The sequence below is a fragment of the Protopterus annectens genome, chromosome 1.part0, assembly GCF_019279795.1.
Source record: "Protopterus annectens isolate FY-2018-M chromosome 1.part0, PAN1.0, whole genome shotgun sequence".
NCBI lineage: Eukaryota > Metazoa > Chordata > Ceratodontiformes > Protopteridae > Protopterus > Protopterus annectens.
This window is the reverse complement of record NC_056725.1, coordinates 653,162,495-653,181,029: the sequence shown is the minus strand read 5'-3', so window position 1 is coordinate 653,181,029 and position 18,535 is coordinate 653,162,495. Positions and strand designations below refer to the sequence as shown.

Below are 18,535 nucleotides of genomic sequence, written 5' to 3'. Positions count from 1 at the left end.
ACCAGTAAGACAGTAAACAGACAGTTACGAAATGTTAATAGAGTAAAGCTATTTCCAAAGCTTACCACTTTGTAGCATACACAAGTAAATAACAAGGATGTCATTCCATAATAGTATAAGCCATCATTAGACATTTTATTAAGGTATAAAGAAAGGTTTTAAACAACAAATGAATAATTTTATTATCGAGATTACATTACAACTTTTCAAGATTATTGCAAAATAACCATAAAGAAAAAAATAAGCGTTACAATTATTCAGCAAAATCAACTAAATTAAAGTTTTAACAGATTTGAAGTTCAGATAAATGATTAGCCAGTGTGACTAACAATTCTGATTTTATATTTTAAAATTACATAAGATCCTAGAAATAATTTAAAATCGGTAGCATATGTAGAGTTAAATATTTGTGAAAACAATTAATTTCAGTTTGAAGTAATTTAAGTTTGGATGCAGACAAATCCAAGAGAATGTTAAGCTTCTGAAAACCGAGCAGGCGATGAAGAGTTTTACAGTATATTCACAAAAAAACCTCACAAATAACAGAACCTAGAAACAAAAGAAAACATGCAACTACTTTTGTTTTTGTTCATACAGGTGGCATTGCAAGCATTTCTGCCATCCCATATTTCGACCACAAGTGTTGTAAGAGTTCAGAGTTGAGTATACATTCTAAAGCCATGTTCATCAAAAGCCACATGTAGATTTTTTACCATTTCCAGGTTCTGCTTTTTGAGGTTTACGCTGCTAAGAAAAGACGGAACAGCTGGTGATATAGTGCAAAAGGACCACCAAGACTGAAATGTTACTACATAACCGATGTCCATGCTTTGAAGTCCAACATGAAATCTCTAATGAAAGCTTATGCTCATTTTCTGCTATAGACCTACTGATGGTACAGAGTACTGCAGAAAATTTGGTGGATATCAGGCAATAATTCCTTCATTTGGATCAATCAACATAACAACACTGGCCTTACCTGCCCCAGGATTGCCGAAATCAGCGAGGTTTTGCCACTTCCAACACTGCCACATATGCCAATCAGCTTTCCCTCCGGAGAAAATAAACAACATTGTTTATTCTATACTAGCAGAAGTATACTCTAAGTTGATCTGACTTTAAAATTAAACCTGAGAATTATTTAGCAACTCATTATAAGTGCAGTTACTTTAAGAGTGCAGCAGCTGATAGGCTTATTCTACTATATAGACGTAATAGCCATCAGACTCAATAACCTTCAACTTCCTATGACTTAAACATTAATGTAAACACAGTAGAAACATTATATAAACTAAAAATGCTAGGAAGAAGTTAAAAACATCAGCATTTGTCCAAAATATAATTAAATCAGTACCAGAATTATTATGTAAAATATATGTGAGAATATTTATTTGCTCTGGGTGTGTGTGTGTGTGTGTGTGTGTGTGTGTGTGTGTGTGTGTGTGTGTGTGTGTGTGTGTGTGTGTGTGTGTGTGAGATGTGAGAAAGAGAGATAAAGACAGAGACACACACACTGTCAGGCAAAGATACAGACATAACATGCTTTGGCTCTAAAATAACTGCATATACTGATAATAGTGAGCACTGTTTGCTTACATTAGATAAACTTTACATGTGCAAAAGCACTGTAATTTTGTATGTTCTATATTTAATAAAGTAAGAGAATTTCTTGGGCTGAGACTCTGGCAACAGTACCTAAAAGCATCGCATGGTAAAGATTATTTAAAATGATACATACTTGTTGAATGTTTAAGTTAATGTTGAAAAGTGTTCTCTGGTAATTCTGTTTCTGATTATCCATTATGATCAGTGGTCTATCTGTAGTCTGTGTTTCCGCACTTTCCTTTTCATTTGGGAGTTTCTGATCCAAAAGCCTTAAAGTTTCTTTGGGAATGACATTTCCAAGCCTTTTCTTTTTTGTGTCATTTCTTTTTTTTCTGCTTGACTTTACTTTTAATGAGGTGTTGGAGTCATCAATCCAAGCTAAAGTTGCGGCTCTAAACTCAATGGCATTTTCAGGCTCTTGTGGCACCTGCTTTACTGATTCCCACTCTTCCATCAAAAACAGATCCTGCAATATGAAGCGAACTCATAAAGAAAAGGAATTACACCATCACTGCTTTATTTCATGCTGTAATGTTTTAGTATGTTTCTGGTTTTCTCTTTTAAGTCATTTTGAAAGAAAAACTGCACAGAATTGCATATTCTTTTTTCAGAAGAATGTCTTTCTTTTTGGTGTATTTTGTCTTTCTGAAACGTTAGATTAAATTTGTTTTAGATAAAATGTTATTTGTATATTGTTTTTAGATAAAATGTATATTAGATAAACTTACATAAAAACATATATTAACGTGTGTGTGTGTGTGTGTGTGTATGTGTGTGTATATATATATATATATATATATATATATATATATATATATATATATATATGGGTCTACTTCAGAAGCATGAAATCTTGCATAACCAAACACCAGATGCTCGAGATGACAACACCGAATATTCAAATAAACGAACAACCACATAGCCGAAGATTTTCCCATGGTAAGTAACCACTGGGCCAAAAACTCATGGAGAATACACCGCACCATCTACAACCCATCCAGGTGGGGGGGGCTATGCTCCACCCACACCCCAATCCCCACACCCCCTAACTAAATATATCAACTCCAGGATTGCACTACAGTGGGGAAAATGGTAAATTTCCCCTTGTTGGCCCAGTGGTTACTTACCATGGGAAACTTGTCGGCTATGTGGTCTGTCACGTAACTGAAGTTTTCGCATTGTCATCTCTGGCATATATATATATATCTGTGTGTGTGTGTGTGTGTATATATGTCAAAAAAACATATTACCATAATGTCAACTCACATAACAGTGAGATGACAGCGCCAAAAATATAAATGAACAAATTCCTGGAACAGCATATTTTGCCTCCAGGAAACTAACCACTTGGCCAGCAATAAGTAAGACACAAACCGAAACAAATTAAACCCACTAAAGTGAGGGGCTTCACCTACCACATACCCCATGTGGGAGGCAGCTCTCTTACATCCCCCTAGCTAAATATACTAACCCCGAGATTGCACTACAGTGGAGAAAAGGGCAAAGTTCCCTATGGTGGCCAAGTGGTTAGAGATATTCCTGATGCGAGTGCTGGAGGTAGTTCCTCTAGTGGAATTAACTGCATTTATCAGATGGCAGTTAGCTACCTCATGGCAAAACAATGCAGTTGCCAACCTATTTAAGTATCCACTTGGCAACCATTAACCTCTTCTGCCTGGTGTAAAGCAGGTGGACTTGTGTGTCTTCCAAAACTCATGCATCTTTTGCAGGTAACACCTGTGCTGCATGTGTACTCCTAGGATGTAAAGGATCTTTTCTCCTCTGATTTCCTTTTCCATAAAGAACACCAGTTGATAGACAGAGAGGCTCAAGGACAATTCCAAAATCACCAATATAAAAACAATGATTCTTCTTGACAGACACTCTGTTTTATGAAAAAATAGATATAATTCCCTAAAAATAAGAGTATGAATGTCTGGGATCTTATGTGAAGAGGTGACACCCTACAGAGAAACAAACATTGACGCCACTGAGCCTGCAGGTGCAAATGGTGAATAGCCAAGTCTAACAGCCTTGACATTTAAATCTCACAAAGGTGATGGCTTATTAAAAGTGGGAGGTCCGGCATGTATAACATGAACATGGAATAATCAGACCCCATGTCTTATAGCTGCCAGAAATAAGTCATCATCACATGCACGTTGATGGAGTGGGTTGTTACAGTGTACTCCTCCACCTTAAATGAGAACCATTCCCTTTGGAGATATCGGCCTGCCAAGGGAAAGTCTTCCTAGCAGCCTTAATAACCTCTGAGACTCCAGAGAGAGGAATGTTACTCCAACTGTGGCTGAGACTGTCCATTTGGTCCATGACTCTTTTCTGTGCCACCAGAGATTTAAAAGCCTGAAATCCATGTCCATCTTGGAAACAAGGGGGTGGTAAGAATTAATTCTGGTCTCTTTTCCCAAATATTCTAGTGAGGCATGGGATCAATGAGAACCGCAGGAATGGATTCAGATATATCCCATACAATGGAAGAGAAAATAAGCCCAATAATTTCTCCTCCTTGCCCCACTGTACTGAGCATTAGATGAGGAGGACTGCATTCTATAAACTGCCAAACAGTTCAGTGTCCAGAGTACCCCATTTTAAAGACTGACAAGGTGTAAAGGAGTAGTTCACAGCATCTGCATCCTTTTTCTGTTGCTCTCTTCTGCATGGATGTGAACTGCATTGAAAGTGATGTCCCAAATATGACTTACTGACATAAAAGCACCCCCACCCTCCATGGGGTATAACCTTATGTCTTTTGCATTTTTTATTACCTCATGATAAACTTTATCCCCAAACTAATTGCCTCCAAATATACTCTGCTTTCCAGCTCAGTCTCCTATTGTAATTCTCTTTGTATACAGACTGCATTATATTATACTGATCTCAGTATACCTTCATGCATGCAATACAAGGCAAATGAGGCTATAAGATCTGTCCTTACTAAATGGTTGATGTGGAATCCTTTCTCCAGGACCCCCCCCCCCGACTGTGTGAAGAAATGTGACTACTTGCACTTCTTTGTTTTTTTCTGATATGACAGGTATAACAGAAAAATACCAAACCTTTATAGTCATTGTTTTTAATTTCTTGCCAAAATCCCATGGCGAATTAATGATGTTGAAGGGTTAAGTGGTGAAACAGGTACTGTCATGAAGAGCCTGGTGTTTTAATGTGTAAGTCTGTGTCTTTTGTTATTTCTTGCTTAACTCTCCTGTTTTTACCTCTAAAGATAATGTTATTCTGTTTTTTGGCTCTCCAGCTCACATAATTTGACTACAGATGTCAGCTAAAATGGTAATATGCTTACAAACAGACATTTTCAGTATGGTTGAAATTTCTGTAGTCAAGTGCATTGCAATTTGAGAACCTGCAAAATGCTATAACTTTTTTGCAACTGAAAGTAATCACAAAGGCTAAGTCAAATTATGACTGGCTGAGAAATTTTATTTACTTTCAGACTGGTTATATGAAGATCTTAATAACTGAAAGAAGAATTAAAACTGGAAGGAACAAAGATTACAGTATTACTTGCTAAAGCAGGATTGCATGTATTCTTTTTCATAGCAACTAAATCCCCAAAAGTAGTGGTGCACTGAAGAGAAAAATGACAGATAAATATTAAATGTGTTATCAAGTGCTATTAAAGTCCTTCCTTATGAAAGACCCACCTTCCATCTACAACATTTTAAACAAGTAGTTCTGAGGTCACTGCATCTCCAAGAATGAAAATTCTTAACATCAGTTTTCTAACAAAAGGACTGTTCATAACAAAACATGACCTTGTTCATGCACTCAGTTCCAAAATCTTCATAAAAAAAACAAAGATTCACAGAATCCCTTCCATTAATGATATGGTCCCATCCATGATTGCTATAGCCCCCCCATCCATGAATGATATGGTAACATCCATGAATGACATGGTCCCATCCATGATTGACATGGTTCCATCCATGACTGATAATGTGCCATCAATGAATAATATGGCTGATATGGTTCCATCCATGAAAGATATGGTCCTATCCATGACTCATATGGTCCAGCAATGAATGATATGGATGATATGGCTCCATCCATGAATGATATGGTCTCATCCATGGATGATATGATCAAATCTATGTCTGATATGCTCCCATCCATGACCAATATGATCCCACCCATGAATATTCCCCCATCCATGATTGATATGGTTCTCATAAACAAATGCTAATGGCAGAAGGCACAGCTTCTTCTAAAACACATCATGAGCAGTTCCAGAATTCCAAAGTTGCCAGAAAGTTTCAGAGATGCTTTTTGCCATTCTAACCTTGTTTAAACAAAGAAAATGGCAAACACTCAAAAAATCTGTAAAAGAAAAATGTGTTCCTTTTCTCCTAGTAATGATGATTTCAGAAGTGATTATAGTAAGTGGTAGCAGAGGGTGATGGGATGCAATCCCATGGATGTGTAGAGAGGTTATCCTCCACATAAAATACTACATTTAGACAAATGCCCTTTAGCAATCTTAATTATCACTATTCTGTGCTGTTACTGTGAAATGTTCATATTTTTCCCCAAGAAGAAATAATAGATGCCGAGTTATGCAGGCAGTGAAGCTACTAAGACAGGAAACTAAAATTTTACACATGGCACTTCAGGATGTGAGTCAGTTGACATAAGCAAATAGCTGTTTAATATAACCTAGCAATAAACTAAATGAGAATTTCAAGATTAACAAACATTAATAATCTTTTCACATTTGTAACATTATGATCTATTTTACAGATTAATTCAAATTCAGAATCTGACATTTACCTGAAATCTGGCGATAGACACTAAAGCTTCTGAAAGTGATTTTACTGATGAGGGTACAATCTTGATGGAACGCATCATGGACGTAAACATAGTGACAACAGTAAAAACCTTAAAACATGAAAAAGGGAGTGAGAAAACTGTACATTACTTTTGAATCAAATGTTTCAAATGTTGCAATGTTTCATCAAACTGTTTTAGGCAGCTGGGAAGTATCCCTTATCTGTAGCACTTCGCAAGGTAACTGTTTTAGAGATACTTCAAATTTTACACAAAAGTATTAAACAAACCATTTCACATTATGACATTTTTAAACCAAAAATGTTATTCTGTTTAAAACAAACATTTTTATTATTATTATTATTATTATTATTATTATTATTATTATTATTACAGAGTTTGAAAAAGACACAGTAGCAGAACTTGAATATGAACATTAAATAACAGTACTAGAAAAAGAAGTTGTTTCAGTTTTGCGAATATAATACCTACCAAGTAAATTCATTTAATCAAAGATGTTCACAAATTTAAAAATTATAGTAGGCAAAAGCATGCATGAGCACATTTTCTGCACTTTGTACCAATCTTTTCTTCACCACTCAAAAAGACTGAAGATTCTAAAACTTAATAACATTTTGACATTTGGTAGGATGATAAGATGTCTAAAAGAATCTTGTCATAAACTAAAAAAAAGTAATAATGACAGAAAAGAAACTTGGGAATTAACACTGGGTAATGCAAAATGTATACGTTTCAACTCCTCAGTGGAAACTACTGTCCTCCTCTAAAAACTTGCATTTCGGAAACTCTACTTATTTTCTTTAAAATTTACAAAACATACAGCTAATAATGCCTTCATACTCACTGGCAATGAGTAAAAATGACTTTTCTAAAACTGGCTTATCAAGCTGGAAATTTATGCCACAAAAAAAAAATTGTAAATTTAATAATCTACAGTAATACAGGAAACAACTTAAAATGCAACTTAAAGATGATTATAAATGCAGGTGCTTTACTGACTCAGGATAGGGTTCCTACCATCACCTTTTGCATCTCACCACATAATTACTAAAATGCTGTGCACTTCTCAGAACTCCCGTGTACATAATATAAATGGTGTTTGCACTGCAGATACTGTAAAACAGCATTGTTAATGTTATAATTGTATTTAATGATGGCATTCATATGTACATATACTTGTTTATTGTTATAAGTAAACTGCTGCTGATTTTAATAATATTCTTTTTTATAGTCTAAGATGACATATAATTTCTGCCAGATAGTGTGGATCATAACTGAAAAACATGCGATAAGCCAGTTGACTTACCAGGTTAACCTGGTAAGGAAAACTGACCAATCACATTTCTAGCTACCTGTACATTTTATGGGAAAAAGCTAGTGTAGGCCAACTAAGCAAAAGCACTAAGAACTCAAACTGAAATATATTACCTAATCAGGAACAGTATAATATATCCCAGAAGGTGAAACAGCAACCCCCCCCCCTTGCCAACCTTAGAATTGCATGCTAACCCTAACCTTAACCTTGTCCCTGCCCATAACCCTAACCTTGCATTTTACCTTAAAAACATTTTCATAACACTACCACTGTTCAGACAAATTTGAACTGGATATGTGATAGTATTATGGGTAGTAAATCAGAAAAGGAAATTTGTTTCCTTTTCCGATGCACTGGGTGTTGTTAATTTGTGTGGTCAATATGATGAATTATTGACATGTTTTAGCTGATGTTTTCTGAATGGATTATTTAATGTGAACCATTCAATATACAGTAGCAAGTCTAGCCACCTAGTGATGTAACCATTGGCTCTAGATGAATAAATCATTCATTATATAAATATATATATATATATATATATATATATATATATATATATATATATATATATATATATATATATATATATATATATATATATATATATACAGATATATGCATGTATATATATACATATATATATATATATATATATATATATGTGTATATAAAATATGCATGTGTATATATATATATATATATATATATATATATATATATAATTATATGTATATAGTATGTGTGTGATCATTGCCTTCACCACTCGTAGTCTTAGTCTGTCCTACTGTATAACCTGTTGCATCTCCTAACTCTTTCTCTGTAGTAATTTCTGCTTAAACTAACCTCCTAATCCCTCAGCTCTACTACTATAGCCCCCCCCTTTCTCTCCCCCTCCCATTCTCCACACTATTTATCTACCCCCCCCCACTTCCTATCAATGTCTGTACACTGTCCTTCTTTTGGATGATTATCTTTTTGTTTTTACTCTCGCATGCAGTAAATTTAGACCACTATCAGTGCAACCCTTAATGTTCATAATTTTTCTTTTGTTTTTCTCTTTATAATTAATTTCATATTTGAATTGTTATTTTTAATAGCTTTTGTCCTGTATGTTTATCTTTGCTTATGTTTGCTGGGGATTTTCCCCTTGCGTCTCCACAGAAAATGGGTTTGTTTGCAAACTCAGCTGGACTAACCTGGTAAACAAATGTGAAATAAATAAATATATATTATGTTGATATAAAAATACATAAATACATATTGATAGAGATAACTATATACATATAGATGAATAAATATTTACCTTAAAGACAGATACATCTATATATATATATATATATATATATATATATATATATGGGTCTATATGACTTGGTCGACAGTTCATATGATCGACAGTTTATTTGGTCGACAGTTCATTTGATCGACAAGCATTTTGTGCCCCCCACACACCCCCCTAACTATATATATCAACTCCAGGGTCACACAACATTGGGGAAGGGGGCAAATGCTTCTCGATCAAATGAACTGTCGACAAATAAACTGTCGATCATATGAACTGTCATCAAGTCATATAGACCCATATATATATATATATATATATATATATATATATATGTATATATATATATATATATATATATATATATATATTTATACATATATATAGATATAGCTATCGCTATATATATATATATATATATATATATATATATATATATATATATATATATATATAAAGATATAGTTATATATACATAAATAGATATATAGATAGCTATAGATATAGATAGACAAATATTTAGACTAATATAATAAATTATAAAAGCACAATAAAATCAAAATCTAAGCTAGAATATTTATATTCAACCAGTATTGTCATACCATTTATAATCACTCTATTAGCATCATTAGGTTCTGGAACACATTTAAATATTTTCAGTTAAAGCAGCAGTAAAAGCAATAATGTGAAGTTGTTAATCTCGCCAATTATTCTCACTGATGGGTTGGAGCCGATCCTCAGCTCCGACATGGCCGATAGCAAGCTCAGGGTTTGCCAGTAGCTCGAGACCAGCCCCTTATCCCACCATAGAATTACCCCAGATCTAGTTTGCCAAGGCAAGAGAGATCTCGGTGATCCAGATAGCTCGGACCATTTTACAAACAGCAAGATTTTAAAAAGTTTTTTAAAAAGTTTTCCTTTTTGATATATTTCTGTAGTGTGTGTTAGTTTTATTATTTTTAGATAGTTTAGACAGTTTATATAGTTTAAATTGTTTTAAATTAGGGACTTGGCTTTTTAGTTTGTGTGGGCCTTTAGCCCTTTTTCCTACTATTAATCCCTTTAGCGATTAGTTTTTTTTTGTGTGGGACTCTTAGTCCCATATTTGTATTATATTTTTATTTATATATTTTTATATATGTATATATATATATATATATATATATATATATATATATATATATATATATATATATATATATATATATTACTGTTGTAGATAGTGCCCGGGTTGGGCTTAGTTGTTTGTGAATCTATTTACTGTTTTTTTCTCAATATGTCAGAGGATAGGGAGAAATCCCATCCCAAATCGGGTTTTAAAAAATGCCCAGATTGTGGGCAGAAAATGTCCATCACTGACGGACATATTCAATGTGTCTACTGCTTGGAGGCCAAGCACCTCCAAGACACCTGTAGTATTTGTCATTCCTTCTCTTCAAGAGTCCTCTTGGAGAGAAGGAGGAAACTTATAGACAGAGGATTGCTACAGCAATCTTTTTCAGAGGTTTTGAATAGCCATGAAGGTGCTAGTACGTCTTCCAAATCTTCAAAATCCAAGTCTTCAGATAAGGTATCCAAAAAGGCTAAAATTTCAGAAGGAGGGTCATCGGTTCCACAGTCATCGGAGCCAAGTGTACCTTTGATTCGGAGCCAGCTCTCAGTATTGGAGCCGGTCTCCGAAGTTCCTTCTTCACCTCTGCTCCAGTCAGCACCTTCAGTGCATTCAGCTAAGTCTTCGGTCAGCCTTTCAGATTTGGACATGGATCGGCTAGTGCAGAAGCTTTTACAGGCACCAGGACTTGCCAAATTGTTGTCGGCCCCGACCAGCTTGTCGGTGCTGAAGACCATGGAACCAAACTTGTCTACTTCTCCTCCGGGCCATTCTGGACTCTCGGAGCTGAGGGAAGTCAAACAGATGGTGGTTGGACCCTTGGAGCTGCTATCCACTCTGGGGTTATCAGCTCCTTCTACTCGGATGTCCTCAGTGCCAACTGAGGGCTCTAGGAACCAATGCTCTCCAGCTGGGTCCAGGGAGGATAGTTGCACCGACTTGTCGGTGCCGACTCTCCCTCTTGGGGCTTCGGCTCAGTTTAGCTCAGCTCCTACCTCAGGCTCAGAGCCCAGGGTTTCGGTGCAGGAGGATTGTACGGTACTCTCGGGTCCATCCACTCCTCCTCCTTGTCAGAGCCATGGTTCCTTCGATGCTATGAGGAGAGTTTTGTCTCCAAAGACAACATCAGCATTGGTTCAGCTTTCCCTCTCCCCTCAAGCTCCTGTGTCTACTTCTGCATCTACCAACCCCTCTAAGTGTAGAGACCGTGAGCCTCAAGTTTCCCCACAGGGTGTCCCCTGCTCTTCTGAGACCTCTCCAGACCCTCCCACTGAGGAGGTGCCCAGAAAGAGACTGTGCAAGAGGAGGCACTTAGACTCCCCACAGGAGTCTTTGACATCTGACATGGACTTAGATGAGTCAGAAGGGTTCCCTCAGTCCCTCTCTGAGGATATCTCTTTTGCAGAAATACTAAAGATCCTTAGTCAGAGGGGCGACTGGCAGTCCAAGACCCCTACTGAGGATGAGTCTGTGATCTTGAAGGCTTTTGGGTCTCAACCTTCCACTTCTTGGGTGTCTCTGCCTTATGGCGAGCTCATGGATCTGATCTCACATAAGGCGTGGGAGTCACCGGAGGCCATGGAACCTGTCCCTCGTAGACCCAATAAATTCATATCTGCCCTAGTCGATAAAAGTTTTTTGACAAAAGGAGTGTCTGTGTATGCCATGGTGGTGGCTGCAGCCACCAAAAAGGAAGTATCTGAGCCATCCCCTTCTATCCATCCCCCTAACAGAGATTCTAGGGTTATGGATAGATATGGGAAGCACATGTTTAGTTCAGTGACTTTTTCTCTGTGATCACTGAACTACTTGACCCATTTTACAAGACTACGGAGAGATCTCCTGAAAGAGCTAGGAGATACTCTCCAGGGTACGGTAGCTGCAGGAGTGGCCAACAAAGTCAACGCCCAGCTCGCTACCCTAAACTCAGTAGTGAACTCGTCCATGCGTCTCATATCCTATGCAGCTGATGGTTCGAGTAGAGCCGCTAGTTCAGGCATTGCTCTTCGCAGACAAGCCTAGATGCATCTCTGTTCCTTTGCGGAACCCTTCAAGTCTTCTTTTATTAATACCCCATTTGATGGCTCATCACTGTTTGGGCCCAAAGTAAAGGAAACGTTAATCAGGTGTGAACAGGAAGGCAAGACTTTATCTGCCATTGGGGTCTGCTTTTCCACTCCTACTCGGCCCTACCCCAAGGGCCCTGGGGGGGGAGATGTGGTTCTGAAAAACTCAAGCAGCCTTTCACGACACACATGGTGAAACCCCCTCTAGAGGCAGAGGAGGGGGTTATAATGGAAGACACCACCCCTGTGGCAGAGGGGGTCCACAGCAACAGGGTGAGAGGAGTCAGTTCTCCGGTTAGTCCTACCAGCGCTCCTGAAAGGGGGCCTGAATGTTTGGCTCTGGAGGCCGTCAGGGGTCACTTGTCTTTGTACCCAGAAGCCTGGATAAACATAACATTGGATACTTGGGTACAAAGCATCATTTCCAGAGGATATTTCATACCATTCTTTACCCCTTCCATTCCTATCAAAAAAATCCCAGATGTTCCACCCAATCTCTAGGAACAAGCAATCATAGAGGTCCACAGATTGCTAGAAAAAAGAATCATCCAACCAGTCCCAGCAGACCAAGTCGGATTCGGAACTTACTCAAGATTCTTTTTGGTATCAAAGAAAACAGGGGACTGGAGACTTATCTTAGACCTCAACAGACTCAACAAGTTCGTAAAGAAAGAGAAGTTCTGAATGGTCATGCTTCAGTCCATTCTTCCCTTTTTAGGGAAAGGTGATTGGATGTGCTCCATAGATCTCAAGGATGCGTACTATCACATAAAGATGGACAGATGCTCCAGAGATCATCTGCGCTTCTGGCTGGGAACCAATCATTACCAATTTCGGGCCCTGCCTTTTGGTCTCACTTCAGCCCCTAGAGTGTTCATCAAATGCATGGCAGTGGTCACGGCTCACCTGAGGCGTCTAGGATTCCAGGTGTTTCCATACTTAGACGATTGGCTCCTCACCATTACCACCAGGCATCAATTGACTCAGGCAACACAATACACTCTGACACTCTGCCATCAATTAGGCATTATGATCATCTTCGAAAAGTCTGCCTTATCGCCATCTCAGCATACCATTTTTATAGGAGCAGAGTTAGATACCTCAACCAACACTCTACGCCTCCCTATCGAAAGAGTCTCCCTTCTTCACCAAAACATCAGCTCACTGGTGTCAAAGAACAAAGCTACAGCAGCGGAGGTATTGAAAGTACTAGGTTTGATGGCGGCAGCAATCCTGGCTATACCACTCGCAAGGATGCCTATGCAAATCCTTCAATGGCTTCTTTTCACTCAGTGGTCTTACCAGAAACTACCAATGCAGCACATGATTCTTATCACGGATTCTTGCAGGAGAGACCTTTGGTGGTGGTTGACGTCTCTTCATGTTACAGTAGGGAGACCCATTGTCACCCCCCTCAGTAGCCACTGTGACCATGGACGCTTCCCTGATAGGGTGGGGGGGGGGGCATTTTCAGGGAAAGACTACCCAAGGCACATGGACAGATCAAGAATCACATCTGCACATCAATGTTCTAGAGCTGAGAGCAGTACATCTGGCATTGCAGTATTTTCAGGGCTCTCTCCCTCTAGGGACTATTGCAATTCAAACCGACAACATGCCAGTACCCCCCTTTGTCGAGAAGCCCTCAGGGTTTGGCAATGGGCTGTGTTGTCCCAGTGTTTTCTGTTAGCAACGCACATCCCGGGAAAATCCAACATCATAGCGGACAAGCTAAGCAAGGCAATATTACTCCCTCACAAGTGGTCTCTCAATCAACAGGTTGTGGAGTTGATTTTCTGCAAATGGGACCAGCCTTGCTGTGACCTTTTTGCCAGCCACATCAATTCAAAATGCAGAAGCTACTTTGCTCTGATACCACCTCCCGGTCATCCCCCGAGAGATGCACTTTTACACGATTGGCCCCCGGGTCTCCTTTATGCATTTCCACCCTTCCCATTAATACCCAGATTTCTACAGAAAGCAAAATCACTGGGAAGGAAGGTTATACTCATAGCCCCCTACTGGCCTCGACAGATTTGGTTTCCATTTCTTCACCATCATCTGTTGGAGGATCCATGGATCCTGGACCCAGTTCCGGACCTTCTGACACACCCGTCAGGGGACCTTCATCCCTCTCTACAGTCCCTGAAACTGACTGCTTGACTAATCCACTTCCCCTAATTGCCAGGCTTCATTCAATTTCAGAAGATACAAGACAGATTCTCTTGTCCTCTCACAAGCCATCTACCAGGAAATTATATGGCAGCAAATGGAAAAGGTTCTCAATTTGGGCCAACGCGCAGAACATTGACTCTTTTCGAGTTCTGCTATCTTCGATCTTGGAATTTTTGACAAAAATTTTTAAGGAAGGGGCAGCAGCTGCTACAGTTCGAGTTCAGTTAGCTGCTATCTCAAATTTTCACCTTGGTCTTGATGGCTCAAATATTATGAGCCATAAATTATCCAAAACCTTCCTTAAAGGCGTTCTTCATATGAGACCTCTGATCAAAATTCCCTTTTCTCCCTGGAATTTAAACCTTATGCTGTCTCAACTTATTCTTCCTCCCTTTGAACCAGCTTTTTCTTGTGCTTTAAAATTCTTATCATGGAAAACAATTTTTCTTGTGGCCATTACGTCTGCCCGCAGAGTGTCAGAACTTCAAGCATTATCCATCAGACCACCCTACATGATCTTCCATGCTGATAGAGTATCTCTCAGAACGAACCCCTCTTTTTTACCTAAAGTCTGTTCTGAGTCAAACATCAATCAGGTCATTGAACTACCAGTGTTCTTCCCCAACCACTCTAGCAACTTAGAATATATGCTGCACAAACTTGATGTTCACAGACAGCTCAGATTTTATCTTGACAGAACTAAGGATATTAGAAAATCAGATCAACTTTTGGTAGCCTTCTCAGAAGCAAGAAAAGGCAATCCAGTGGCTAAAACAAACCAAAAGCTCATTCTACCAGAGCTGTCTCTACCTCTTCTGCTTTTCAAGCTAAATTGCCCCTTGACGATATTTGCACTGCAGCCACTTGGTCTAACCATCATACCTTTATCTCACATTACAAAGTAGATAGGGCTTCAAGGGACAGGTCTTCCTTTGGTTCTACAGTACTGAAAAACATACTCCCATGAGCCACCCAGGGTTGAGAGTTCTAGGGACGCTACCCATCAGTGAGAATAATAGGCGAGATTAACAACTTCACATATAGAAGTTATGTACTTACCATAACGTTCCATGTGAGTTGTTTATCTCGCATTTATTCTCACGTCCCTCCCTCCTTCCCCCTCCTGGCTGACTGTTGACTTAGAAGCTAGTGCCATCCTGGTTATTTAATATTTCTCTTTCCCTTTGGGTACTCTTCTTCATAGATATATATAAGAGAGTATGTATAGGTTGTATATATGTATATATATATATGTATAGACTATTATTCGCAGCAAATAAGATCTGAGGTAATTCTAGCAATGCATGGTGGGATAAGGGGCTGGTCTCAAGCTACTGGCAAAACCTTGAGCTTGCTATCGGCCGTGTCGGAGCCAAGGATCACCTCCAACCCATCAGTGAGAATAAACGCAAGATAAACAACTCACATGGAACGTTATGGTAAGTACATAACTTCTAGTTCTGATTTATTGCAGTACTATTCACCATATTCAAACTCTGATAACTTAAAAGCAGATACATTTGTACTGCAAACCCTATGGGCCAGACTCCAAAAGAGCTGCTCTCAGGGTAAGTGACTTACTTTGGTATAAGGCCTAAATATAAACAGGCTTACACCAAGGGTCAGATCCCAAAACACCTGCCCTCAGTGTAAGTGACTCACCTTGGTGTAAGGCCTAAATATAAACAGGGTTACTCCAAGGGTCAGGTCCCAAAACACCAGCCTTCAGTGTAATTGACTCACCTTGGTGTAAGGCCTAAATATAAACAGGGTTACACTGGGTGTCAGATTCCAAAAGACCTGCCCTCATTGTAAGTGACTCACCTTGGTGTAAGGCCTAAATATAAACAGGCTTACACCAAGGGTCAGATCCCAAAACACCTGCCCTCAGTGTAAGTGACTCACCTTGGTGTAAGGCCTAAATATAAACAGGCTTACACCGGGTGTCAGATTCCAAAAGATCTACTCTCAGCATAAGTTAGCACTTACACTGAGAGCAGTTCTTTTAGAATAGGGCCCCATGTTATTCTAAGACTAGATAAGAACTTTGGTAATATACTAGACAAAGCATTTTTGAAGTCACTCTCAGTATTAAAAAGTGAATGCTTTTATACAATGGATGATTTTTATACATAGTTAATTTCAGAAAGAAAAAAACAACGTTTTCATATTTGACAACTGTAGTGTACAACTTTAAGACAATCTAAATGTAGTCCTGTGAATATAAAAGCGGTCCAGCATACCGATTTTTGTAAAATGAGTAGTAGTTTATAAACAAACATTTTTTTAAATTCAAAACATAACTGTTCCAATACATTTGAAGCTAAAATCAAAATCCAGGAATATTTTATAGGTAATTGTTACAATATCATTCCCTGAGAATTTTTAGATACCTGGCCAAAAATGCTGAAAGCAATCAGTAATCTCCTGAAAACAGTCAGTAGTAAAAGGGTCAACAGAAATTAAAAAAAAAAAAAAACACCCACTCCTCATGATTTGTAAAAGGAACATATTTACAACACTATGGTAATCCACTTTCACATAAATATGCAAAGGAACAGTAACAATGGAAACCACCCCTTGCTTTGCTGGGACAGCCACTTAAAAAGTAATACAAATAGTTACTAGCAATATTTTTGCACTACTTATAGTTTGTAACTATGTTTGCAGCAAAATAATATGTACTTTTACTCTTGATTTAACAAGGTTAGTCCCACTAGGTCAGTGTTCTCTTTTCAAGACAGACTTGAGGCTGTACTTGTACCGACTATGGGAAATTTGGAGAAGGAACTTCCACTGCTAATTTTTCCAACAACTGTCATGGGATCATTTACATCCACTAAGCTTCCATCAACTTGGGCACATGGGACCTTGGTTTTACATCTTATGAGAAGGACAGCACATGGAGAAGTGCAGCACCCCTCTTATGCTGCACTACATTGATGGTATCAATTACCTGGAGTGAGACTTGAACCTACAGCCTTCCAATTTTCCAGCACCACTACTGTTAAACCATTGACACTGACACATATAATGTGAACATCTATCTGAAAGCACTACAAAATTAAGAAAAACATTTTAAAAACTGCATTTAATTTTTTTTTCTCACATTTCAGCATTACATGAGACCTCTTACTTACCTGAGCAGCATCCAAATCATATCCTATAGCCATATGAAGGATGAAAGTACAGGCAGATGCGATCACTACCACTACAAATGAAGCTCCATTTGTGATGCTCTGGACATAACTGGCTGTCTCCAGGAGCTTATGCTCTTCCTTTCGAATAGCTAAAAGAAGTAGGGGAATTTTAAGATCAAAAATTGTACAGTCGAATTTTTTCTCATTGCTGTCTTTGACATGTAATATGTTTCAATGGAATTTAAAATAACGTGATAAAATGAAAAAAATAAATCTAATATTTGCTTGGTAACTCTTCCTTCATGCTGTAAGTAAAATCTATTGGTACAGCCAGGATAAAAAAGATCATTAAACTAGGCATCAGGCAATAAATTCTGTTTTACTTTTTAAATTTTGAGCAAATTAATAAAAGGATCAGCTCATGACTGACAAGTAAATGTATTGTAACTAGCAATTGTCAAACAGCATGTAGAAAATGTGGTTGCACAAACCTTTCTCCAAAGTTTATAAAAAAGAGTCAGGGAAGTAGAACCAGTGAAGAGGGAGTGCCTGCTGAAGAAACTCTATCCTGCAATCAGTTTACTTGCGGCAATTTGTTCTTGAGCAAATAACATGCTGCAATGTTTTCAATCCATTGTCACAGTTTACCAAATATTGCTTTCTTTTACAGGTCTATAAAGCCAGTTTGCATATATTTTGATTAAATTCTAACCAGGAGCGACCTTAGGTCAATTGCTGCCCTAGGCAAAAGGGTTTTACGCCGCCCCCACGACACCACCCAGTGCTCCCATCCTGGTCTACCTACACCAAATAAGTACTGGAAACTGCCCCTACTAGAATGGCACCCTAGGTGGCTGCCTGGTTGGCCTATGCCTAAGGCCGGCTATGATTCTAACTTTGGCTGAAAACTTCTGACCCAATGTGTTATTTGAAATTGCATTTGCCAATCCTCCAGTCACACCTGCCATCCAGAGTTTTTTTGCTCTGGCACACTTTTTTGCTTATATATTCCTCTCT

General features: G+C 38.3%; 1 protein-coding gene across 1 annotated transcript in view; it reads right to left on the bottom strand.

Annotated features, from left to right (window-relative positions):
• The window catches only part of ABCC5 (ATP binding cassette subfamily C member 5), a 608,550-nt gene that overhangs the window by 333,441 nt on the left and 256,574 nt on the right, over positions 1-18,535 (bottom strand). Inside the window, exons 8-11 of the mRNA XM_044061975.1 lie at positions 17,519-17,667; positions 6,412-6,519; positions 1,739-2,071; positions 980-1,051 (exon numbers count right to left, since the gene is read on the bottom strand). Of these exons, the coding sequence (XP_043917910.1) occupies positions 980-1,051; positions 1,739-2,071; positions 6,412-6,519; positions 17,519-17,667 (662 nt within the window). The remainder of the gene's footprint in view (positions 1-979; positions 1,052-1,738; positions 2,072-6,411; positions 6,520-17,518; positions 17,668-18,535) is intronic.